The sequence below is a fragment of the Ambystoma mexicanum genome, chromosome 6p (genome assembly GCF_040938575.1).
Source record: "Ambystoma mexicanum isolate Mex_15411 chromosome 6p, UKY_AmexF1_1, whole genome shotgun sequence".
NCBI classification, from domain to species: domain Eukaryota; kingdom Metazoa; phylum Chordata; class Amphibia; order Caudata; family Ambystomatidae; genus Ambystoma; species Ambystoma mexicanum.
In genome coordinates, this window is record NC_090935.1 from 742127521 (window position 1) to 742155114 (window position 27594).

The 27594-nt window shown below is 43.2% G+C and overlaps 1 protein-coding gene across 2 annotated transcripts in view; it reads left to right on the forward strand.

Moving 5' to 3' along the window:
* ADGRV1 (adhesion G protein-coupled receptor V1) overlaps positions 1–27594 on the forward strand; it is a 2479945-nt gene that overhangs the window by 1064059 nt on the left and 1388292 nt on the right. For both annotated transcript variants that reach the window (XM_069627623.1, XM_069627624.1), the window contains one exon: positions 11331–11495. In XM_069627623.1, coding sequence (XP_069483724.1) covers positions 11331–11495 — 165 coding nt within the window. The remainder of the gene's footprint in view (positions 1–11330; positions 11496–27594) is intronic.

A 27594-nucleotide genomic window follows, 5' to 3' on the forward strand; every position in this document is an offset into this window, starting at 1 on the left:
AGTGATAGGATCAAATTTACACAGTGTCCTCTATTAAAGCCATAGGGAGCACATTAGTTCATGTAGCATACAATGTGCAGAACTTTTATTAAACATAGGAAATGCCTTACAACAACTGGCATTGTGTAAATCAGACACAAGATTTAATACAGAAAAGTGTCACTTCACACATTCAGAATAAATAATTTAAAACAGCATAAACTTCCAGTGGAAAAGTCTCCTTTTTTTTGGAAGTTAGAAAAAGGGAGATGACCGATGCGTTTCAGTTCAAAGATTCAGGATATAAACTTTCACTGTTCCTATTTCACATCAATATTCATAACATGGACCCTGTAGGGTAATAGAGAAAAGGCACTAATCAGTCTGTCTTATTTCAAAGAGTCTGTTAAAGTGATTGGGAGGATAGAAAACACTAACATACAGAAGCGAGGCGTCCAGTCAAAAGCCAGCCAACTGGTGGAAAAGCCAGAGGACAGAGCCGAGATGGGACGCGGTGAATAGAGTATCTAAAATAAAGATCATAAAGGACCCATATATCAGAAACAGAAACTAGCCTAGCGGGGACAGGATACTGGTCAATACGGAATAGTGGAAAAAGAGATAATGCATGTAAAGGGACAGATAGCTATGTGCACGGCAGAGCCGCGCCATGGACAGAGATGTAAGTAAAGAGGATCCAGTGTATCCAGGGAGCTGCAACAGAACCTCACGGACCAAAGCACGTCCATCTTTAAAATGGGGCGAATGACGAACCCGGAATAATCTGGTGGAAAAGTAGCTGCATCAGCTAGGGATACTAGCAGGAATAAAAAGAAACGGGCATGCTGTGAAAAACGTACCTCAGTGTGCGAGGATCTCTGTGGAGTCTGGCCGCTGCAACGCGCGTCCAGACTGGAGTATGGCGTTATGAGTCGTCCTGGCAACCCCCGCGCGGTTCACCAGGGCGACGTCCATCTTAAAGTGGGCAAAGGCGGAGCTGAGTAGCCAGGGCAATGCGGCAAACACTACGAGGGATGAACACTCAAAGGAGATAATCTCCCGAGTCAGACGAACTATGGGAGCACAGCAGGGGAGCATAAATGCAGCCCACATGGGACCGCAGAGTGCTCACAAGGTGCAATCAAAGGTATGGCATGTACGTGAGCGTGCATGGGGGCACAACCACAGCTCAAAAGAACTGCGGGGTGCCCCCATGGCGCTAGAGGCTAAATCCGGACAGCCACAAAATGGCCACCGTGAGAGTAATGGAATGACAGGTCAGGTAAATAATGGAAAAAAGCAGGAAGATCCTGCAGGCCAACACAGGGACACAGTCCAACGGGGCAAGGGGGCCGGCACAAAAGGTGCAATGCTCAAAGAGACACAACCCGGGGCAAAAATTAATGTGGCTAGAAACGCCACTGGAATGGCAAAAAGACTCTAGGGGCACTATATGGGGTAGGCGAATGGTAAGCAGACGCTCACCATCTGTGCGATCTGAAGGGCTACAGTCACTGGACAAGAGAAAATTGTAGTGTTGAGTCACGCAAACTAACGCATGGATTGACTAGAACATACACAAGATAAATAAAAACATTAGTGCCACTATGGTAGAATGAACATGAAAATTAGCAAAGCAATATACATACTAGATGTGGATGCATTGGACAAAGAAATGTTAACAAGAACATAAGTAAAACATATATGGATCATAAGTAAAATATATATGAATCAACTGGGCTCGAGTCTCTTGGAGTTACAGAAAGCACATAAGATCGAACTCAGTGTTCATGCCGCGGGGGCTGAGCGAATCCAAAAGTTCAATCCATAGGATTTCTCGTTGAAACAATTTCCGCTGGACATCCCCACCCCTGCTTCCCATTGTCACTTGCTCCAAGATGACACATTTCAGTTGTGCAATGGTGTGACATGCTTCTTGAAAATGTAGAGAGACTGGGGACCTTAGACTTTTGGTACAGATATTGGATTTATGTTCTGACCACCTTGTTTTCACTTTTCTGGTGGTCATACTCATGTAGTATAAGCCGCAAGGGCATCTCAATGCATACATTACATTTTGGGCGTCACATGTGCAGGAATGTCTAAGTGAGATAGGTTTGCCAGAGTGAGGGTGTGGTATACTGTTGCCTTTTATAATATTACTGCAGTGCTGGCAGTTGTAGCATGGAATGGTACCCTTAAACAAATTCTGAGTGCTAGTAGATGAAACTTCTGCTTTGATCAGACTTTTGCGCAATGACTTACTATTCCTGTAGGCGAAGGTTGGAGGTTCTTGAAAAAGTTGCTGTAACTGAGGGTCCATTCCTAGCATTGGCCAATTCTTCTTTATAATCCTCTTGATTTTCATGCTCTGCAGAGAGTAGGTGGTGATGTAAACTAGCGGCTCTCCTGGTTTGGGGGGCTTCGGAGTCAGCAGTGTCTCTCCGCCACATCTGTTATCCTTGTCTGATTGTAGCCACTAAACCTGAATTTGGACTCCAGTAGTAATGATTGGCGTTCATATTCGATGTTCTCCGACATTATCCTTCTGTAGCGCAGGAATTGACTGAACGGCACACTGTCGACAGTTCTCTTAGGGTGGAAGCTGGTAGCAAGCAACAGTCTGTTTCTGTCAGTCTTTTTTGTGAAAATCCTGGTCTCTAGAGAGGTGTTGGCTACGTATATTTCAACATCCAAGAAGTGGATAGAGGTGTCACTTGTCTCAGTAGTGAATTTGATTCGGGGATGCATTGAATTCATCATTTCATAGAAGTTGTGTAATTCATCTTCTGGTCCGGACCAGATTCCAAAAATATCATCGATATATCTGACGTAGAGGGGAAGATGTCTCATCCATCTGGGCGAAGTAAGAATGTTTTCATGTTTGAGGTAGTACATAAAGGCATTGGCATAGCATGGTGCCATAGCCACACCCATGCTTGCACCAGATGTTTGGAGAAAAAATCGATCTTGAAATTTGAAAAAATTATTCATCAGTACCAACTTGAGTAAAGTTAGTATAAAAAGTCTGTCACCCTTGCATTGGTCAGATTGCAACAGTAGCCATTCCATTGCTTCTAGGCCCGCTTCATGTACGATGTTTGTGTAAAGAGATGTGACGTCCATAGAAAACATCACATCTCTCCTTTGACGAACTGTACATTTTTTAATTTGTGCAGGAAGTGCATAGTATCCTTGATGTATGTTGTGGTTTCCTGGACTAAAGGTTGTAGAATCTTGTCCAGGTATTGGGCCAATGGTTCCAGGAGGCTATCTGTAGCCGCTATGATAGGGTGTCCCGGAGGGTTAGCTAGTCTCTTGTGTGTTTTGGGTAGTATATACATGACAGGCATAATAGGGTGTTTATTTTCGTGGAGGAGTCGTGTTTTGTCTGAGATGACATCATTGGCTTCTGCTTCATCAAGTACTCCCTTAATCAGTGATCATACTGCTTCAGTTGGATTCTGGGGTACTTCCATGTATGTCTCAGGGTCATTCAGTTGGCGTTCGATTTCATCAATGTAATCTTGTTTGTTCAATAGTACAAGTGCACCTCCCTTGTCTGCTGGTTTGAAAATCACATCTTGATTGTCAAGCAAATTATTTAATGTCTGGCGTTCTCTCACCGTAAAATTGCCTTGTGTGTTGGTGTTAAACTGGATTCTCCTAAATGAATGTGGTTCTGTACCGGTGGATTGAAGGAACTCTTAGGATTGAGTTCAAGGAATCTATGTGGTTCTTTGGTGGTAGACTCCTCCTCCAATGAGTCAAAGAACACCTTCAATTTTAACTTACGCATCAATTTGAAAAAATCTATTTTTTCACGAAGGAGAGTACTGTTGTTGTTAGGGACAATGATAGGCCTTTTTTCAAAACACATAGTTCCATTTTCGATAACTGATACGATGAAATGTTAACAATCAGTGTTTCTTCGTTGTTTTCTTCTGCTGAGGATTTTTTCTTGTTTCCTCTTTGGACTGGCCTTTTTCTAAAAAAGGTGTGGGGGTGGTTGTTGGTTCCTCTGCCACAGGTATTATGTCTCTACTCCGGTCTGGGACAACTTCAAGTTCTGCACTCGAAACGTCAGATGAGGTATTCTCCGCTGGAGGTTGACCTGGTTTCCGTGGTTTGTTGAAATTAGGTTTGTTCTGAGAATGGCCGTAGTATGCCTGCCAACTGTAGACAATGTCGAGCTTATACTCTTGAGTGTCGCGTCTGAATATGCTAATTTTCTTGACCTCGAGTTCTTGTTTGAACTTTGCCAATTTCTGGTTTGTCTCTTCCAAGAACTGCTTGAGTTGGTCCGCAGTGTAACCTTTACTGAGTGAAGTTTTGAGTCCTTCTATATCCTCATTCAAATTTTGTAGTGAGTGTGCTAATTCCTCAATAGTGAGGAGAATAAGGTCAAGTGAGCACTTATTAAGAATTTGAAGCCAGCGTTTGACAAAGGTCGGGTTCTCCTTGCAGAGTGTTGGCTTTAAGTTGACATGTAGGCCCCTTGGTATCCTCTTGGCTGTGTAGTATTGGGCCAAGGTTGATGCATGAAGTTTAATATTAATCTCCCTTTGTATGTTCCATTCAAGTTGTCGTATAAGGGCCTCTTCGTTGTACCCAACAGCAGGGGATATGGTGCCCGACCCCTGACCTCACTTGGCTTGTAGTTTCACTTTAGTAGGGGGAATGTCTCCCTGGGCCTTCTCAGGATCTTTACCACAGTGCATGAAGGCTGGGGGAGTGAATCCCTTCCCCAGGCCCTTCTCAGGCTCTTTTTCACAGTTCACAAAGTCTGAGGGAATGACTCCCTTCCCCAGGCCCTTCTCAGGCTCTTTTTCACAGTTCACAAAGGTTGGGGGAATGACTCCCTTCCCCAAGCCTGCCAAGTATGGTCTTATTTGCAGGCTTTCTAATTGGATTGGCTTCTGCCCCTTTTCCTCAATCTTCAGTATTCCTGAAAATACTGTGATGAGGAAGATACCCTCCCCTTTCCCATTGGCTTCTCAAAGTTCAGTAGGGCCTCTCTGCCAAGCCTTTCTGCCTTTCTCTGCTTTCTGGGCCTCCCTGCCAGTCCCAGCATGAGTTTGGCATCCCTCTGTGGTGCCTCAATATCTGTCACAGCCTTCTCGGGTCCCCAAAGCCTTACCGGCAATCTGCATACCTTTGTGCGTGGTCTGAATGGGTTCCGGCCTCTCCTGGATGTTGCTAAACAGTTGTGGGTTCCATGTGGCTGCCTGTTCCGCACCCCCAAGCTTCAGGAATGCCTGGAGCTTATATCCACCTGCTTGCCGTGCTGTCCCTATTCCTTGGACTGACTTCGGACCTCCTGGCTCCTTCTCCTGCATCCTGGTCTGCTCCTTCTCCTGCAGTACCACCTTCACACTCATGGTTTAGCCAGGCAGAGCCCAGCTGTTTGGTGAGTCATTCATCTGTTTTTAGCTTGCCTTCATAAAAACAACTAGAAAGCACATGCAAGCTCTCTTGCAGGCTCTCCATTGACCCGGATGTGCTCCACGTCCCATGTACCTCCGAGGGAAGTCTTCCTACAGTCATCCCTAATCTTCCTCATTGGATTCTCAATGCTACAGAAACAAATGGAAGTGTGGGCTGCAGAGGGTTCAGTGAAGGGATAGGAGGATGGGTTGGAGGTGGGTGGAGGTAGTGGAGTTTTGGCATACTGCGTTACCCTTGCTTGGATGGACGTCTTCACCCCTCAAGGGGGAGTCTCTCCCCATGAGATTCTCTCACTGAGTAACACCCCCAGGGGACCACCAGGTAGCGGCCTCACCTCCTTGTTCTCATGGGAAGGGGCTCCCCTTCTGGGAGAAGTGACGCTATCCAAGGTTTCATCATAGGGTGTATAATGTCTGCCAGGTGAAACATGGCCTTGCTGAAATCATCAAGTGGGGTAGATAGGTCAGATTAGGCTACCAGTTGCCCTCTCTTCCTTCGGGTCTTTGTCCAGAGGTCATAGCTCTCTGAAAAATAGCATCTAAGGAATCAAATTTCAAGACAGGTGAACTTCCAAAATACATTTACACTACCATATAATTGTTTTGCATTTTTGTCTGTGATATACATACATCAGGATACGCTTTAGATACTACTTCTGGTTCAGAGGTTCAACTGATGTGATCAAATGGTTAACAGAAGAAATGTTAGGGTTGCTCTTTGGAGAGCAACATTTCTAGACTTGTCTTCTTGGAATGGCCCTTGTGCTGCAATGAAAGGTGCGTAATCTTTTAGTAGCTTTTCTAGAAAATCTAGATGTAGTCACAGAAGTGTCATCAGGACCAGCAGAGGAGTAGAAAAAATAGCAGAGCAAACTCCATCCATGCTGGCATTCCAATGCCTGCAGGTAGTCGCAGAACAGCTTCCTGTGTGTGAGTACTTAGAGCACGGTGAGGTGTTCAAACCATCAATAAGGAAACCTAATGTGGCATGAATAGCTTTATGTCTGTACACATGTATGACACTTCTAACTACTCTTGTGATGCTTCCATGTCAATGTATTAATTTGGAGTGCAACAACACTGACAGATAATAGAACAGTATAGAGCCATTGACCAGAGCCACACACAACAAATAAACCACAGGATCAAAAATGCAGAATGAGATAATGTGTAAGTGAGGATCTTGAGTGAAGTCCCTCACATGTGTTTGTGGTAAGGCAACTAGTATGGAGTGCGAGAAACAGAATCAGCACCAGTAGAGTGGTCAGAGGCACATGGAGGGACTGATGGAAGTCTGTAGGTGCCACAAAAACCACAACAGGTGAAGAACAACAGCAGGACCAAGGGGGGGGGGGTGGACCTCAGTGCACACCAAGCGGAGCTGAGGGCACCGCCGTAAGCTTAATGAGCAAAGTGCAAACTGCAAATCTGCAGAAATGAAGTACTATCCCGAAAGGAAATACAAATTAGTATGAAATGCAATATCATATGGCAAATGTGAAAGAAAAAGGGAAACATGTGAATTCATTGAATTGATGCTGCTTCAAGCAGCAGGGAAAGAGGACAGGTCGAGGCAGAGGTGCAACCTATTACCGTGTCTTTCAACCCAGGTGACAATAGGAAACAATGTATTGGTTGTCCAGTTTGGGATTCATGGGCGTTATACGTTTCTTAATGCTCTGAGAATCTTTCTATCTTTGCTGCTGTTGACAATAAAGAAAATTGAATGCAAAATATGAGCCTCCAGTTCATTTGGTCCGCAGTGACATGGCATTAATTGGTGACACGTGTCTCCATTCAACGATATAATATTCCAGTACGAACATTACTATCCTACTAGCACGAGGTGATGACCAACACATACTACCAGTGTCAGTACACCCCTATAAATGTCTCAAAATAGATTAAGGGGATGAAACATCTTGGCAGTATTCTGCACACTAGCAAGTAAAAGGGTTGTTGTTTTGAGACACCTGTAGGAAGACGGTGGGATAACGGACAACGATGGAGACTCTCCTTGGGTTGATTTTAAAGTTATGTCCATTCATTCTTGTTAGGCACGTACAAATCTGACCCAAGTGGTGCGTAGAAGCATCCGGTTGTTTCCATTGTTGAGGAGTGGGCCTCTCAGGTACCATGCCCAACTGATTCACTTAATTCTGCAGAAATGCGCAACAGTACATCCAGAAAGTATCTTCCCGATCTTTCCCCGCCTCTCCATCAAGCCCAATGCACTGTCCTGTACGCATTGATACCAGATGAGTTGGTGCCAATCGACCCTCCTCCAGAGGCTTACACTGTTCATTCTCCACCTACTGCTGTAAACAGTTCATGTGCTCATCTTTAATCATAATCACTCGTCTCCTTGACTTCAGCCTTGCCCCTGTCAAAGTTGTCTCTGATGCCACAGTGCACCTAATCTGGTTCTATGTCTTCAGGCTGTGGTGCCAGTCACTGAAAAGTGTGCTGGCAAAATTGCATGCATACATTTTTCTGGCGGTAAAAACCATTTCGCATTGCATGGTTAGGCTCCTAAATTTCACCTGCTGAATGTCTCTTCCACCTAGATTAGATTGTTTTTACTGGTGTTTTGTTCTCATTCCACTTTTTACTCTTTGCTGCCTACTTCCTCTCCATCTCCCCTCTGCCACCATCCTTCCACCTGTTCTTAAGCTCTTTCCTTTCATGTTTGTGTTCATTTATCACCTGGTTGGATAGCACTTCAGACACTCCTGCGGCAGACCTCACTGAAATGTCTATATAATGTATTTACTTTACTCATGGGCCTAAGTAACCGTAATCATGGCCATATACAAATGTGCACCTTTTCTAAATTGAAATCTTTGATCTAGTGCCTAGCAAAGCTAGTGACTTTTCTTGCCTTCGCTTAGCATTGCAGACTTGGTTATCTTTCTGCCTTCCATTGGATATTTAATCACAATCTCTCCCTCACAAGATAATGGCACTTGGTGGCAGTACCTCAGATAATCAGAAACTTGAATGCTCCATATGTTATGGTATGTTGATTTATACCACACACTGCTGCCATTTGCATGGTCTCCAGGCACTCAAATGTCACTGTAAGAAAGGTGGGTAGGGTTGGGTAGTGAGGGAGAGACAGATAGGATAGAATTTGTGCTTGTCTGTTGATGCGGGCATAACCGGGAGGAACTGGCATCTGTGCATGTGAGCTTTCTGGGTGTGCTTTGTTATGTGCACTGGACTTGTTGTGTCTGTAAGGGTTTGCATCCAGTGTATGATTTGTTTGTTGTTTGCAGGTATTGGGTTTGTAGTATGATTAGAGAGGGGTGTGTGGTTTGCAAGTTCTTTGGTGGGGTGTTTCACTAGCCCTTTGGGTGTGTGTAGTACATGAGAGGTATGAGGGTGTGGTGACGAGAAGGGTGTGGTTGGTTGGTTTCGGGTGATCTCTGGGTGTTGAGTAGTTTTACTAGCGGTTCTTCCTTCTATATTGTCCAGTGTTTTTTTTGGTCCTGGTGTATGGTTTGTAGAGTGGCACGCCTAAAGTAAATCTAAACAAATGAATCAGTACAATTCAAGTGTGGCTAGATACAAAAGCAGCAGATGCCAAATCTGTATGGTTCAATTGTGGCTAAATTCAAAAGCAGCAGATTGTAATTCTAGTGTGGCTAAATTCAACAGCAGCTGGTTGTAATTCAAGTGTGGCTGAATTCAAATTCAAATATAGCGGGTTGTAATTCTAGTGTGGCTAAATTCAGAATCAGCGTTAACTAAGTCCAGTTCTAGAGTGGGTACATTAAAAAGCAGCAGGTTACTCTGGTGATATAATCTTTGGATTGTCTGCTAGGTCCCGCACTTTCCATTGTTCTACACCCCTTGTCACTGTTTCTTTCCTTACCTTGTTTTGGTCCTCCTGTATTATTCTCTGTCTTCCATTTCACTCGTTCTTACAACATCTCCTCTAAATTCAAAAGCAAAGGGTTGCAATTCAAATGTTGCTGAAAACAAAAGCAGCAGATTACAGCTATGGTGTGGCTAAATTCAAAAGTCGCAAGTTGCAATTCTAGCGTGGCTGAATTTAGAAGCAGCATTTACTAACTCAGTATAATTGTAGTGCAGTAAAATTCTAAAGCAGTGGGTTACAATTCTAGTGTGGCTAAATTCAAAGCAGCGGGTTACAATTGTAGTGTGGCTAAATTCAAAGCAGCATGTTACAATTGTAGTGTGGCTAAATTCAGAAGCAGCGTTAATTAGCTCAGTACAGTTCTAGTGTGGATAGATTGAAAAGTTGCAAGTTACATCTGGCAATATAATCTTTGGATTGTCTGCTAGGTCCTGCACTTTCCATTTTCCTACACCTTTTGTCACTGTTTCTTTCATTACCTTGTTTTGGTCCTCCTGTAGTTTTCTCTGTCTTCGACTGCACTCGTTCTTACAACATCTCCTCTAGATTCAAAAGCAAAGGGTTGCAATTCAAATGTGGCTGAATACAAAAGCAGCAGATTACACCTATGGTGTGGCTAAATTCAAAAGTCACGGGTTGCAATTCTAGCGCGGCGGAATTCAGAATCAGCGTTAACTAATTCAGTATAATTGTAGAGTGCTAAAATTCAAAAGCAGTGGGTTGCAATTGTAGTGTGGCTAAATGCATAAGCAGCGTTAACTAACTCACTACAGTTCTAGTGTGGATAAATGTAAAAGAATGCGGTGATAATCTGTTACGTCCCGCGATTTCCATTTTCCTACACTTCTTGTCACCCTTCCCTTTCTGACCTTGTTTTGGTCCTCTTGTACTTTTCTATGTCTTCCACTTCACTCGGTCTTGCGGTCTTGCAACATCTCTTCAAGACATCGAGTGGGCTTTTATTTTAAGTGACCAAGTTAAAACTCCGAGCAAATCGCATTTGGTGTGCAAATGAGTTTAACAATACAAAAACTCCAACCTTGGGACATTGTTATGCGGCCAGTAGATTTGCAGACATCTGCACTAGTGTCACAGATGTCCTTCACTATTTTTAGTGATTATTAGTTATGTTGCCAGGAGTAAAACGGAAAGCAGGCCTCAGCAGAGGAATAGATGAAAATATGCACAGGCGGTTTACACCGCTGGTAAAAATCACGTTGTGTCCTGCTGAAAAGTAAAGATAAAGGGCCTCATCACGAGTTTGGTGTTAACACTTAAATGCAGCGGTAACACTATTACCGCTGCATTTAAGGGTCCGCCAAATCACGGGTTTGGCAGGATTTACAAACTCTGCTCTGATTCTGCCGATTTATAGCACCGGGGGGTTTGGCGGTAACACTACTGCTGGGGATATCGCCCAACTCGTTATAAAGCCCAAGTGTAAAGCAGAGCTAGTCTGACTTAATACTGAACCTTGTCCATGAGTCGGACGCTGCAGGCTCCCATCTGGACTCGTGCCAAACTCATACAGACATCTGCCGATTCATTTCATCAGAACTCCAACTTCAAACTTGTTACCATTTGGAAAGGATCAACACTTACTCTGGAAGCTGTTAAACATGTGTTCAAGAAACTCTCAAGAAGGTTACTGTTCTGGTAAACTTAGCTTGAACAAACCTTTTCTTAGAGAGAGTTTCTTTCCATAAATGTGTTGTAAAGTGATCAGAACCTTTAATCTGTTATGTTCATGAATTGTATGCTGTAGAAACTTCAACGCTTAGCACTTACTCAGAAAACTATTGCTTATTTTTGTTTTGTTTTTAAAGAATTCTATTTGTTATTGACGGATTGTGCATCCTAGAAACTTAAACGGTCACCACTTACTCATGCAACTTTCTGTTTCATTTATTTTTTTAGACTTATCTTTGGTAATTTCCTTTTAGGGAGAGGAGTGTATAACAATATTGAATTCGTTACCTTGCTTTTTCATGACTCTTCTTATTGTTTTGTTTGTTGTCAAGGTTACAGTCAAAGAGCCGCAGTCGCCCGGTGACCCAGCTGGAACCGTGTCTTTGACCGTGGTGCGGAGTCAAGGTGGAAGAGGCGCAGTGAGGCTCATTTGGCTACTAGAAGAAGCAGCAACATTCGATTTAAGTCCTCTGAATGGAACCGTTTTCTTCAATGAGGTACTCCACACAGTGCAGTATTATATTGTTTGCCATTGATGACAATTTAGTTCACGTGATGGTTGCCCATTGTCTTCCTGGAGCACCACTCAAGAGCTACACGATGCTAGCCTATCATGAACCTGCCAGGGATGACCAGTAGCCCTGATGAATCTGTACACAATTATTTTAACACCCTAAGAATTTCAATGTTTAGCGTGCTGAAATTCATGAATGACATTTATAGCTCAGTTTTGTACAATTTAGCTGAGCATAACTATTCAGGCTAAATGGTCTTATTTACATTATTATTTTAGGAACATCATTTGATTTGATGTTTAACATATTTGCATTCCTTATTAATGAATCTTGTCATATTTTCAAAGCTACCTTCTCCACATAATTCCCAGAGCATAGCTATTATTTTAAATGTATTATTATTTCAAGGGGTTTTCAACCATAGAAATGTTCACTGCTAACAGAAGCCTCTGCACACTATCACACTGATGTCCCCTTAAATAAAAACATGCTTTTATAACATGTACTCACTACTTGCTAGTAGCGTATTTACTGCGTGTGTCTTGTTAATTGATCTTTTTTCCATAATCATTTAGCTGCGAAAAAATAAAGATGTAGGGTGGTGAAGCTGCTGGGGTACTGGCGTAATCTGAAAGGCAGAGCTGTCAAGGCGCTATGTGCATGCAAGTGGACAAGGGAACCTGCAAATCTAACCCACCCGAACTGCACATGTAAAAGTAAATAATGATGTAAAGCAGCCTGTAATGAAAAACATGCTAAAGAACATAACATGCATGCTGAAAATGGCAACACCGCTCATATGTACTAGTAGACACCTACAACAACGCCATGACTAAAGCTATTGACACCGTTGCCCCACTAAAATTACGTAAAGGTAAACCTAGAGCTCATCTTAACTCGTGGTACACACCTGAACTTAAAATACTAAGAAATAAGAAAACTAAAAGGGAAACCCTTTGGAAAACGAATCCATCAGAGGAACATAAAATGAATCTCACAAATGCATCCTCTCACTATAAAAAAGAAATAATCCACACTAAAAAGGAAGCTTACAATGTAAGAATAAGTAATGCAAGCTCCAGTGCTAAAGAACTATTCACCATCTTGAAGGAGCTAGAAAATCCCAATCCACCGACGGACACGTCTGAGAAGGACCAACTATGGTGCACAGGCATCCAAGTTGCCCTCGTGAACAAAATCACTGGCCTGCAAACGAAAATTGAAAACAAAAGATTACAACTCTCTAGTAACAACCCCCCACACCCCTAACTTACACACTACCTCTAACTCTTACCTTGGCTTCACCTTCAAAAAGGTAACTGAACTAGAAGTGCAAAAAATGATATCCTCTCTCAAACCGTCAAACTGCAAAGGGGACAGCTGCCCCGCACAGATCATAAAAGATGCAGCAAGAGACCTCTCCCCATTCATTTTCAAGCTCATAAACGTTTCATTCTCCACTAACTCAGTACCCAACAATCTGAAAGAGTCTTGGGTCCTCCCACTTCTGAAAAAAGAGACCCTAGACCCAGCCATTTCCACCAATTACAGGCCTATTACCACTGTTCCCTTCCTGCTAAAAATCCTCGACAGAGTTGCCTACTTGCAAATCCAGAATTACTTAGAGTCCAACCAACTACTTGGACTGCGTCAGTCTGGCTTTCGACCTCAACATGGAATAGAAACTGCCCTTGTTGATCTCAAAAGTCAGATTGACGACATTAAAGATAAGGGTAAGGCTGCCATCATACTCCTCCTAGATCTCTCAGCAGCCTTTGACCTGGTTGACCATGAAATACTCTGTACCCACCTTTCTTCTGCCGCCCATTTCTCCTCTTCTGCTGTCACGTGTATACAGTCCTTCTTGGCCAACAGAACCATGAGGGTTTTGGACCCGCTGGCAGCAGCAGACCCCATCCCCATCACTTGTGGTGTCCCACAAGGCTCATGTGTTTTCCCCACCCTTTACAATATCTTTACAAAGCCTCTCTTTGATAAATTGGATCGTCTGGGTGTCACCTACACAAACTACGCGGATGACACCCAGATACTCCTCACCATCTCTGGCAATTACAATACTCAAGTTACCGGATCAATGAAATCTTCTCCGTCATTCAGGCATGTATGGCCACACAAGGCCTTTGTCTGAATGACGAGAAGACTGATTCTCATCGTCGATTCACCCAAAAATTTACAAAAATTGAGCCCCAACTATTCCAATATCATCATCGATGGCAACACCATCCCTGTTGCCAAAAATGTGAAAACACTTGGCTTTTATCTCAATGCCAATATCAACCTCACTAAACAAGTCAACTCGACCGCTTCAGCCACCGCTTATACAGGAAAACTAATTAGAGCCTGCAGACCATTTCTCTCCACTAATAGCTGCCTTACGCTAGCTAGAGCTCTCATACAATCTAAGTTAGACTACTGCAACAGCCTCTACCTAGGTGCCAACCAAGCGATAATCAGCAAACTCCAAGTCCTTCCAAATAATGCACTACGAGCAGCATTAAACATTCCTAGACGACAGCACATCTCTGCCACCAGAATCACCTGCAAATGGCCCCCCATTCAACAAAAAATTGATCTAAAAACCCTCTGCCTCACCTATAAAGCTCTCAACCAACTAGCCCCCCCCTACCTTACCAACAAATTCACCATGAAACCTTCCATCAGAACTACTAGATCCTCCAACACCCTTACAGGCCATTACTGGATGTATTTACCTCCACTGTCTGTATATTCTGTATATAACCTTTTGCTAAAGTATCACTGCTAATTACCATGTACTGTGCCTTGTAACTTGTACTAAGCGCCCTTTTACTCCGGGGTCCGGAGCGCTATATAAATAAAATAAAGAAACAAACAAACAAACAAATTTGATAATCCCCGAGTCCTGAAATGTTAAGAGTGAGATTCAGAGCATGAAAGCGAGCACCTAGAGGGACAACCTTAGAATAAGAGGCTGTTCAAAATCAAGGCGGGTAGTAACAAAATCAATGAGGTAACACATGCAAGAAAACACATCACGAGTTGGACTGTAGCCCTTAAATGCGGCTGTAACGGTATTACTGCCGTATTTAATGACTGGCCCTATCACTAGTTGGGTGCTAAATGGGCTGTTTTACTTCAAGCTTTTTTCTGGAGGTGAAAATCCCATTTAGGGCCTCATCACGAGTTGTGTGGTAGGCCTTAAATGCAGTGATAATGCTATTACTGCCACATTTAAGGGTCCGCCCAAGCATGAGTATGGCGTGTTTACCCCCACCTCAGAGCTGGGGGTAAACACGCTGAAAAAATGCCAGTTTTCAGCACAATTACCACACAGTAATACCGCTGGCGGTAATTGCACTGAAAATCCAGGAATCCGGAATTATGTTTAACGCTCAACCTGTGATACGGCGCTAATGCCGCCAGATGGGTGGGTGGTAGCGCAAAGACAGTTGGGCAGTATCCCAGTTGAGACACCGCCCAACTCGTGATGAGGCCCTTAGTTCCCTGTTTTTGGTGGTATTACAGCCGGCTGTATTAGCCTGCAGTATTAGCACTGAAAATGCCCCATTGGATCCAATGGACCCAATGGAGAATGGGGATTTTACCGTTAACGCCCAACCCATGATCTGGCGGTAATACCGCTGGATCGGTGGGTGCTAAGGCTATTGCAGTTGGGCGGTATTACAGCCGGGCTACAGCCCAACTCGTGATGAGGATAGTCATATAAATAATTTCTATCCCCTTAAAGGAGTCATATAAATCATTTCTAGCCCCTTAAAGGGGTCATCTTTTATTAATCTGGGAAACAGCTGCGCTGGCATGTAAAACTGTTCACCCTTTTTTCTGACACATCTTCATATTACATGAGACACCATCGCCACACAGCTGCAGGTGCAGTCCACTCCCTGACCAACTGAACATTTGCTACAATATGCAGTTATCTGGGGGATTCATAGAGAACTCTTGGAAACTACTACTGGGCTATAACCTTTCCTGTGTATAGAGATACCTGGCTTTACCTGTCCCCCAGATACTATTCCCGTGCTGAAAACTAACAGGCAGCTGCATTCTGGCAAATAACATCACACTGCCACTCCCATACCTCTCACGGTCAGCTTTCTTCATCTGTCTTCTTGAGCTGGATGGCTCCACAACACTGTTTGCAGGCTCACGGTTTCTCGGACCATCCCGAGAGAAGCAGCCTTCTCCCTCCAGCAGAGCGCCCCCATCAGCTGTTGCTGAGATTTAAATCTCCCGGCTACAGGTATGTGCTCACAACTAGAGTGCAGCCTGTACTCTTGGTCTTTTCCGCTCTCCATTACTAGGCTCATCATCCTCGTCTAAGTATTCTTGCAGTTATGGGAATAGAAGTCCACTCTTGATGTTTTATTTGTAGAGTTTGGGTGTTCTCAAAAGTCTTTAAAGGCAAGTTAGATCTGAATAACGTGTAGGTATAGTCTGAGAAGACATTTTCATGAGTCATAGAGGGTATGTAAAATCTTGATAGATGACACAGATCTTGTCAGAATGTCTTCAGTACCCTTCCTAGGTGCATGAGGGGAAGTGTAACAACATGCCATTAAGGCATTGTGTACGAATGGGGTATTCTCAAGAGAGGAAGGGGAATACCATGCCTTGTCTGATGGTGACCTGCTACTCTCTCATAGATTGTCTCTCCACATGTGGTCCTCCCTCATATAGCCCCTGCCCCGAGGGTCAGGATCAGGTAGCGGCTGCCATCACCTGGCCACATGAAGAGAGGTCCCCGCCCGGAAAGGAGTGATGACACCATCAGATTCATCACAAGTCTTTCTCATCAGCCTCTCTCCAGACAATTTGGCAGGCTTTTGGTTTGTTGAGAAACAGGGAAAGTGTCCTTGTGTCACCAAGCGTGGTGGCTATACTTAGGATCAATAATGTTCAGCGGTTCCCTTGTCTCCCAGGCTGGGACTGTCACACTGTTGACCATTTCATGCCCAATTAGGTAGGAGTGCTTAATTTATAAAATGGAGGCTATTTTTTTTCATATTTTATCACCCAGAATTATGTTTACTGAAAGTATTAACGGTAAACACTACTGACTTAGAGAAATGAGATAAAACATAACAACCCCTATAAACATTTTTGCCACATATTAATTATATATATATATTCAATGAAAACACTTTGTTAAAGGGACGTTATGGTTCCAAGTAAAACCAAAAAACTTGAGAAATTCACCAGTTATGTTAAGCTGAGCAACCATAACTAGCGTCACCACCATGAACTGATAAGACTAATACCCAGGACATCAAAGATGACATCACAAATATCATTGATGACATCACTGATGACATCACATGTGAAATTAATTTTGATGAAAGGTCCCTACAACCACTTGCGTTTATAATGTTGGTAACAAGATGTCAGGGGTGATTGGGAGACCTATCATGAACTACTTACTCTATTAAAGAATGTACTCATCTAAACAAAATTGTATTGGAGTGTTGTTGTTAATACAGGAACCTAATCATACATAAACAATGCAGGGTGGTGGCGCGAGTTATGGCTGCTTAGCTTACCATAACTGGAATATTTCTGAGGTTTTTTGGTTTTACTTGTAACCATAACATCCCTTTAACAATGTTTTTTCATTGAATTTGATAGGTTTTTATTAGTGCAACTTAACCATAACGTCCTTTTAACACAGTTTTTCAGTGAATTTCATGGGTTTTCCTACAATTTACTAATATCATACTTACTCCAATATAGCAACATTTCTGTCCAATTTACAAAGCTTCACATTAATACTCTGCCATTTCCAACTTTCTAGCATCATCATTATTAACACTTCTGTACACGTTTTGCAACTTTTCCAATGTTTTTGCGCCTGTCAATGTCCGCAAATGTCTGATGTCAGACCTTCCAGACAGTGCCACGTGACTATGCGCTCGTGCGCGGCATTATGATGAGTACGCAAACGCGTCCGCACTCTGTGAGCAGGTCTGTGCTTCTAGGACAGTTCAGAACTGCATTTTCTACTGATCTAGGAACTTTCAAGCTCAACATTTACCCTTGCACAGCTTCTACATCTATTCTTACTCATTATCCATTAGCAATCTAGTACAAAGCACATACTTGGAAGAATATTAGCAAAACTGCTATGTATCTTAAAAATGGCATCAGCTATTTCCATCCCTCCTCCCCAAGAGCTACCAGCACCACCAACTGGAGTACCTACACAACAAAAAATGCATAGTACTTCTAAAGACAATGAAGAGGACAAAGAAGATGAAGTAGAGGAAGTGCCTACCTGTAGCACCCTGAGAGAATCAGGGGTGTGGCAGTTCTTTACTCCTGTTAGGAATGTTCCAAAGGCTAAAGCTACCAAAGTGAAATGCACTGAGTGCAACTTTGTATTAAGAAAAATGTCTATAGGCGCCCCTCTGCGAGAACGAACACAGCCCATTGACCTGTTCTATGGGAAGGTATCCACTCGAGAGTGCGCAGCCACACTTTAGCTCACTGTACCTTTCACAGATGGGAAATATCCATTTGCATATCAGTCTTTATCCCACCCACATGGGCAGTCCAGCACTGAAATGCTATGGCAATTCCCTTCTGAACAAGAGTACCAACAGCAATCCCATAAACATGTTTCTGCCTTGTTGGGCCTCATCATTGAGGTGGAGATGGGCCTCTATGAGCACAGTGAGCAAGGGGTTCACACACATCTGGATGACCTTAGGAAACCTCAGGTGACTAAACCTAAGTCCCTTAAAAAATCTAAAAATAGTCCTTAGGCGCCCCTGTGCGAGAGCGAACATGGTCCATTGACCTGTTCTATGGGAAGGTACCGACTTGAGAATCCGCAGCCACACTTTAGCTCATTGTACCTTTCAGAGATGGGAAATATCCATTTTCATATCAGTCCTTGTCCCACCCACATGGGCAGTCCAGCACCGAAATGCTATGGCAATTCCCTTCTGAACAAGAGTACCAACAGCAACCCCATACACGTGTTTCAGCCTTGTTGGGCCTCATCAGTGTAATCAGTGACGGACCACCTGGACAGTACTCCTACAGGACCACCTTCATTTGCCGCCACACCAAATTCAACCGCTGCAATGCTCTCAGAAAGGTTGTTCCTTTCTTAGCAATTAGTAGGCTGTCTTCCTCCACCTCATATTCCTCAACCAATAATGTAACCACACAGCCTACTTCTGTGAGACACAAAATCCCACCAGCTATCTTGCAAGCAATAAAAGAGGCTGTTGATCCATATCTTTTGAAGACAACAGTCCTCTGCATATACTGCAACACACCACTCTGCAGGGGGAAGCAATTTCCAGCCTGTGCCCCTCTTCCCTTTCCATGGCAGCCTGCAGAAGGCAAAAAGAGAACCGTATGACCATAGCATCCTTCCACTGATAGTGGTGTCTTCCGCAGGTGAACGGGAGTGTTTCAGTTGACTTAAGGTCAGGTCGAGGACATAGTGTCCGGAACATTGTCGATGGTATGACATTTACTGACGCTCCGTGTCTATCGTCATGAGTGTCTCTTGGCTCTGTATGGACACAAGGCATTTGTGTCTTCTGTGTTTCTTTCTCAGCTCCATACTTCTGTGATTAAGTGCTGAGATCAGATGGACCTTGCTCCTCCTCTTCATGCCCATGTGTGCTGCCCTCGCGTTTACAGCTCACTTTGGCGTCCATATTCAAGGATCCTGGCTAGTGTGATACCTTTTTCGCTCAACACCATTCAGCACAGTTTCTCCGAATGCATGCCCTTGATGATCTGGCACCTTATTTCCTTTTCAACGTTGTTGAATTCACACAAGAGTGCTAGTTTCCTTAGCCTTGTGTGGTAAGCATCCAGTGTTTTATACTCCATCTGTACTGTGGTGCAAAGGTTGAAGGTTTCATAGTCCAGATTCAACTGTGGAATGAAATGTGCTGTAAGGGTGTCTTTGGCCAATTGGTATATGGCCGCACCATCGTCAATGACTAGCGTGTTGAAAATGTGCAAGACGTTGTCACACACGTTGAGCAGAAGGTGTGACCTCATCTTCCTGGGTGTTGTAATGTCCTTGCAGTCCATTGCCATCTCAAACTTTTGAATTGACAGCATCCAATGAGGCCCCACTGATGATCGGGGGCAAACGGCCCTATTGCAGCCGTGGCACCTCCATGAGGTCGAGGAGACGGCACCGGCAGAGTCAGTGAAGCGGCTATCCTTGACGGTGTGCTTGGTCTGGGTGTGGAAAGGCCAGTTGCTATGTTGCCCTGGTGCCGTGTTCACCCTGTGTGTGTGGGCAGCAATGGATTCTTCCTCGCCTTCGTTTGCCAGTCTGTTGGTGTGACACTATGGACTTGACATCTCCTGGGTGTCTGCTTGGGTGGCACATGGCTCACTCTGTGCTGCTTGCTGATGTGTCAAAGAGGGAGAAAAAAAGAAGTTCTCCACAGTGGTATCCACTGTGTTCCGTTTTGTGGATGCTTGAAATTGGAATTTTGAAAGAGAAAAAATACTCCTCAAGACCTTCCTCTTCTCTGGTTTCTTCTCTCTCCCTCTACCCTGATAACCTAGTTCTCTGCTCCTCCCCCTCTCCCTCCTCTTCCTTACAGATTTCCGATTGGTGGCCAGGTGTACCTCAGAGTCTCACAGGTCCCTGGCACCCTCTCCCATCCTCTTTCGAACTTGCCTCAGGGCTCAGGGCAATCACACTCACTGCACTTGAGTATTAACCCAAGAGAGTGGCTCTCTCTCCACTTACCACAATCTCCACCGATCGGGTTCACTTGGGCCTTCCCCTTCCTGTGACCATCTGTGCACTTGCATGATCCATACGCACCCATAAGTCCCAAAATGAATTACTGCAAATAAATGAAGAACACACCAGTCACAAATATATTACAAGAGCACAAGTGTATTCTCGCTTCAAGCAGTCTCAGGTTCAGCTATGAATGCGAGCAGTCATAGAGAAATTGGGCAATTTACATGGTGGGCAGTCAGCCTCTTTATACAGTTCAGAGCGGCATCGGTTGTTGCAATTAGAAATGGTTTACGACCTGCATAATGTGGGCATGATCCATGGTCACGCCACGTCACGTCCATACAATTTACTGTCTCAGAGCAGTGAGGTTCATCCTGTTCCCAGGGCAAGGATACATTCCTGGTAGTGTGTCTTATCTATGTTTTCTTTCTACCAAAAGGGCACTTCACATTTTGTCGCGGTAGGTTAATTATCCCTACCCAGAATGTGCGTGGTACATCATGTTTCTTAAACATTGGTTGCACAATTAGCTCCAAAAAGCAAGAGACAGAAAGACATATTGACTACTCTTTATCTCCATTCGTGCCGGCATGTCCAAGGCTTAAAGCTGGTAAATTCTATTAGCTAAGCATTCCTTGCAGGAACACGTTCAATCCTTTCTGCATGTGACATGAAAACCCAGCGAGTGAGCAAAGAAACCAAAATGTAGTCTGAAGGGTGCACTTCAATGTGTGTGCTTCGGCTAACACAGAATAACACAAATTGGATGCATTTTCACACACCTTTGTCTGAAGATCGTCTGTCTTTTCCCCCATGTCCTCCCCTCTTAATGTGCACTGGTAAACTGCATGATCTCCGTCAGGCCTATTTGCTGTGTCTCAAACTGTCAAATGTATTTTTGCGCACTTATTCTGCCTGTGCAGACTATTATTGTCTCAGAATTTCAAGGGCTCTGAGCGCCTGTTGTTTTTTTCCCCTTGTTCCCACTCTCCTGGAGCACTTTGAAACACTTGCCTGTGTGAAAGTGCTTTATAAATAAACAATACCATACCATATCATACCATACCAAGGTTGGGTCTATAATCTTTCTGAAAACTTTTGTCCACATTCGTCAAACGGCAACAAAGTTATAACCCATCTACAAATGTTTACACCCCCCTCTAATTTAGCCCCCTCGTGGCAGAATCACACCAAACTTGTCAAGGACATTTATATCTAGATCTAAAAATGTTGTGCAAACCTTTGTGTAGATTCGTCAAATAACACCACATTTATAAGCCTTTCCAATATTTTGGGACCCCCCCATCTAATTTTGTTCCCTCTTGACAAAACAGCTCCACACTTTCCAAAGCCATTCAGAATCACGTCTAGAATAAGATTCCACAATTTCATGCAGTTTCATTGAGTGACGTCAAAGTTAAAAGCCATCCAAAAACTGCTTTTCACCAACCCAGTAATGCAGAAATAGGCAAAATGGTCCCCGAACAACTGAAGTGTTTGCGAACATCAAAAGACTCTACCTGAATATCCAGACTGTTTGTGGACTTTGAGGGTGAAAAACACCTGTTTTTTGGCTTCTTATGGCCATATCCCATCCCATCCAAATCACCCCCTACCTCCTCAGGGACTGTTTGATGAGTTTGACAAGTGCAATGTTGTGTTTTTTAACAGATTTTTACTGCAATGTTCATGGACAGTGGCGGATGTCCGCGAATCCAACATGGCTGGCATTTCTAAAAATCTGACGCAGTTCACACTTTTCACCATCCAATCAGTGGGAGCACCTGATGTCAACGGACCTCGTGTCGCGTTCTAAACCAATCAGGGAGTGAGTCCAAACCCAGATATCACACATTTTATTACCTACCTTTCGCCCATTTAAAAAAAAAAAAACTACTGTATGGATTTGCACTCAATTTACAAAAGCACGCTTTTGGGACCAAGCTGCCGCTCCTGCCACAAATTTGGTCAAAATCCATCCAGTGGGTTGGGCTGTAGACGTGAGCAACATTTTTTTCCAGTATTAAGTAGGTCCAAAAGAATTAGTGATATCTGGGTTTGGTCTGTAGACTCACTTCCCTGTTCACTCTGTGGAAGGGCCTCCGATTGGTCCAGAGGGTGGCGTGAGGTCCACGGACATCAGAGGTGCCTGCTGATTGGGTGGTGAAAATATTTTTGGGATGGGCCCGCCATGTTGGATTTGCAGACATCCACCAGTAAAAACATATTAAAACACAACATTGCACTTGTCAAACTAATGAAACAATCTCTGGGGAGGTGAGGGGTAATGAGGATGTGTTGGGATATGGCCTAAAAAAGCCCAAAAAACAGGTGTTTTTCCAACTGCAACGTCCGCAAACAGTCCAGCTGTCCTGGGCAGTCCTATGATGTTTGCGAACAACTTAGATTTTCGGGGACATACATGCCTTCAAGCACCTTCTCAATTTTTAAAATTCTTATTATCAGTAAAAGAAAAACTAGCCTACACATGTCAGTGAACAAAAACAAGTGGGCCAGATATGTAATGTCGGTGCTGTCATCAATGACATTTGCAATATCATCTTTCATGTACTGGGTGTTTGTCTTAGCAGTGCACGGTGCTGGCGCGAGTTATGGTTGCTTAGCTTACCATAACTGGCCAATATCTGGGTTTTTTCAGTTTTACATGTAACCATAACATCCCTTTAACAACGTTTTTTCATTGAATTTCATAGGTTTTTATTAGTGCAACATCGCATAACGTCCCTTCAACAATCTTATATATTTTAAAATGTGTGTTTATTTTTTAAGGTCAGGACATGGAACAGTGTGGGATGATGAGAAGTATGTATTAAACCCCGGATCAGCCTTCATAAAGTTCGAGGTGGTTGCTGGACAAGTGTTATTGACTGGACATATAGTCAATAACTCTAAATTATAACATATATTTACATATATAATTTGAATATATCACTTTTATCACATTTTAAAATGTATCTTTAATCAAAAAATTTGAATAAATGCTATATATCAATTTAATTGTATTTCATTTGCTACAGTATACCTTTACATGACAAAATGGCGAGTGGTGAACAGCTGTGCACGCTTGTCATGTTAGCACAGGGATGGATGTCCAGTATTATAAAACTGTTAATCTAAAGCAGGAAACAGTGCCAAAATCCCGGGCTGAGCATGTAATCAATCAGCATTGCACCACCCTCTCGCAGCAGGCAGCCACCACACACGCCACCAGAGAGAGTGCAAACTGCTGCAAAATTAGCTTTAATATTAATTTTCACCAATATAATAGCACGCGTTTTAAGATAGTAACTGGAAAGTTTGTTTATGACGTGTAAGAAAATATAAAAGTTTAGTGTTTCAAGAATGTGTGTATTCCTTGCATGGCAAAGAGTCAGTTGGAGAAATGATTCCCAAATCTAATTCACAGACACTTCCCCAACTCCACGACCATCCATTTAGTAAGATGTTTCTCCATAAAAGCAAGACACAAGCCAAAGGTATAAAAGCAAGACACAAGCCAAAGGTGTGTCTATGCACTTCATTTCGCCACAACAGCACCAAAAAGGCACTCTCACAACTTTGTATAGAGCTACACAGGTAGCAGTTCCATTAAAGAAAAACACGTATTGGCAAAACCCAACGTTTTGGCTTTTGTGTAGGCATGTTATAGTCATTTGCCTAGCAAGGTAATAATGATACTGCCTTGCCAGAAGATGGCAACTGCTGGCAAATGGCATATGGGTGAGGGCATAAGATGGCATTGCCTGGCAAATGCATTGTTAAAGCCTACACAGGATCCAAAACTGTTGGTTTTGTCAATGTTTGTTTTCAATAGGAATTCCATCCGAGTGACAGATGCAGGAACACACACATTATCAAAGAATTACCCAATACAGCCCAAAAATCTGCCCATCTGCTCAAATTGTTTTCCCCCACACATTATGATTGTATGTAGCCCAAATATGTCCGTGTCACTATTAGTCAAAGCAATACAATTCCCTGTATCCACCTCTTGCATGCACGAGACACAACTTAGGGAGATGGTCTTGGTGTGCAGGCAGAGTTCTATAGTACATGCATTAACCAGCTGTAGACGCAGATTTCTGAAAATGAGGACTTCCAACTACAAACACAGAATGCAATATATTAGCTGAAACGCAAGAACTGGCTTAAAGTTGGCCATTTTGTAGCTTTGGTAGACAGTTGCCAAGGATTTCCTCTACAACGATAGGGTGTCCAGTTAACTGGTCGACAACAAACTGGTCGACTGCAATTTGGTCGACACCATTTGGTCGAATGCCAAATGGTCGAATTTTTTTTTTTTATATATATATATATATATGTGTTTTGTGGGTTTTCGTGTGGGGGAAAAAAAAAAAAAAGAAAAAAAAGGGGGTTGGGGGGGGGGACCCCCCCAAAAAAAACCAAAAAATGGGTAAAAAAAAAGAAAAATTCGACCATTTGGCATTCGACCAAATGGTGTCGACCAATTTTCCTGTCGACCAAATGTTTTCGACCATTTGACTGGTAACCCAACGATAGGTGCTTTGGCATTGCATATTTATAACTCTGCGAAATTAGAAAAAGAACGAGAGAAATGCATATGTGTTTCATGCTCAGTTTTGATGTAAACCTTTACTATGATGTCTATATGTATACAGCAGGTACACGCATTTAGCTTGGAGATACAAACATTAATAACGACGATGAAGTTAACGTAGTTAAAAACAATGTTCTTAGTTAGCTTCTTACGTCCTTGACCGAACCGTGGGAAAATATTTTATATAAACTTAAAAACAGAATTCTCAGGAAGGGAACAATTCTATAGACACATATCATTTGCATTGCATCAGTTGCAGCATGTTGTCTGCCAGTGACTGGCACATGACACCAGCAGTCAGATTTAACGCTGCAGAAGAGTAAAAGTGTAACCATTCAGATAACTGTTGGAATGCGAAATGTGTCACTGACATCAATGGACATGACCCACTGCCTGATTGTAGTAATGTTTCACTATCCCCATAATATTTTGTGACTGAAAGGCCCTAATAGTGAAATTTAAAGGAGCTTAACATGTCAAGAATGATTGATAGTGTACCAACCAGAAGAATGTTTTTCTGACAATAAGAACTCTTAACAAGCAAACACAAATGGTCAGGTGGTATGCTAGGAGGGAGGGGAGGAGACGAAAGTTAAGAAGGGAGCGGTAAAAGGCCAGAAGGCTCTAGAAGGGTTTGGATAATACATCTGGGGTCACATCCACAGCATTCTAGAAGGATAGTCCAGGAGCAGAAACTAATTCCCCAGGAAAACGGATTCAATGGGTAACACTATGAAAAAGAAATAGGCCAAGTTACAAGAGCACAAAAATACACTGCGTACTGCGCTATTTAAAAGAAATAATAATTATAATTACCTCAAGAAACCAGTCACAATGCTACATTTGAATTACATAGAGGTATGAGTAGCGCTGCATTATCTAATCATAATCAACAGCTTTTTATATTGTCAACTGTTCTAGCTTTTTTGCACAAACTTGCTTAACATGCTGTTAGTAGGTTCAACTCTATTATGAAAACTAAACTACACATCCCAGAACGTACAAGGGTGTTGGTTTAAAGGAATGGACTTGCTCTAAGATGGCCACTTTGTGACTTTGATTGTCACTTGCCAAATATTTCTTCTCCATATAATTAGGTGGTTTGGTGTTGTGGCAAAATAACGTGCATCTACTTATTTACAACTCTGTAATATCGAGGGAAAGAAACAGTGCCATCTATACATGCATCATGGTTCAGTAAGCACTAAACCTTAACTGGAGCATATGCAAGCATTAAACATTCTACAAAGTGTGCCAGGTGCTACAAGCACTAAAATGAAGTGCTGATGATGAACCTTTCACAGGCAGTTAGTACTGATGTTCTTAATTTGCTGCTTCCATCCTTGACTCAACTCTGCGTATATTGTGTATAACCTTAAACACTGAATTCTCAGAGGAAGACGAAGGATGACATTCTATAGGAACATTCAACTTTTGCTAGGGATGCAAAACTGAAGGTCAAGCAGGGAGTTATGCTGAATGAATGGCACTGACCTATGGGAACTATAACTCTTGTGTACTGGATGATAACATCAACATGGTGCCCATGTCAGAACAGTACTGTATCATTGAACAGTAACAAGCAGTGTGACCCATTCAATTAATATAAGATGTACTTGAATTTTAGACTAGTAGGGAGACATCACTTGTAAATCAAGAGACTGACAGAATGCTCTGTAGGGCATTTTTATTACATCGGGAGTTGATTTACAGCTGCATTGAGCCATTACCTCTCAGAAGACGTTTTAAAAATAACAATGACAACTCCATAATAATAAGTTGAATGTTACTATGCACTAGTGCTAGTTCAAATGAATCCCACAGTGGTGTTTTTTGGCAGTGGGGTAGGGGCTGTAGATATGAATGGCCACAGGAATTAGCATGAACATGAGTTGTCAATGGGGGGGGGTGACTAATCTAGGGTATTTATCCCTTCTCCCCAGGGGGTACCCAACCCCCTTGAGGCTATGGAGGTGAGTCCGCTCAGCAAGAAGATATGCCCTAGGGGCTTGGGCAAGAGGGACCTCACGGGGAGTGGCTCCCCTCTAGGGGACAAGGACTGCCATTACCACAAGGAACTCCCCAAGCAAACAATGTTATCTGCTTACACACCCAGTCCTGTGTTTTCCTTCCAATTGACTTCAGGCAATGCTGGACAGAACAAGACACCTAATGAAAAATGAAATACCCCTTTGAACGCCACCCAGTATGCAAAAGGGACGAACAGATTGTGTACAGGAGGACAGAGCTGTACACAGGGGAAGCCCTCTGATGTAGGTATGTCTTCAAGGGGCAGAGCAATGTGGAGCCGCGGAGCCTGTGGCAGCATGCAAGAGAGCGAATGCCAGACAAGGATACTGGAGGCTCGGCATATTGAACAGTGGCCAATATAAGCCAATATAAGGACAGAGTCCTGGAAACCATCCAGCTTGGTGGCGTGGCCACGAGAAAACCCTGGTTTACCTTCGGCCTGATCAACAATGCTGAAACCAGATGAATGCGGTCGAATAAATCCTTCCGCTGACAGACCTATGCCGAGTGCACATGAATGATGATACACAGAGAGCGACTTCACAATAGAGACAAGAAAAAGGAGACAGAGAACCGATGAAACAGGCACATCCCGATGCCAATCACCCGCATTACGAGAAGGTACCAGGGTAGAGCAGGAAAAGGGGAGGCAACAGGAAATGTGTGAAACAAACTGCAATATTGATTTTGAGACA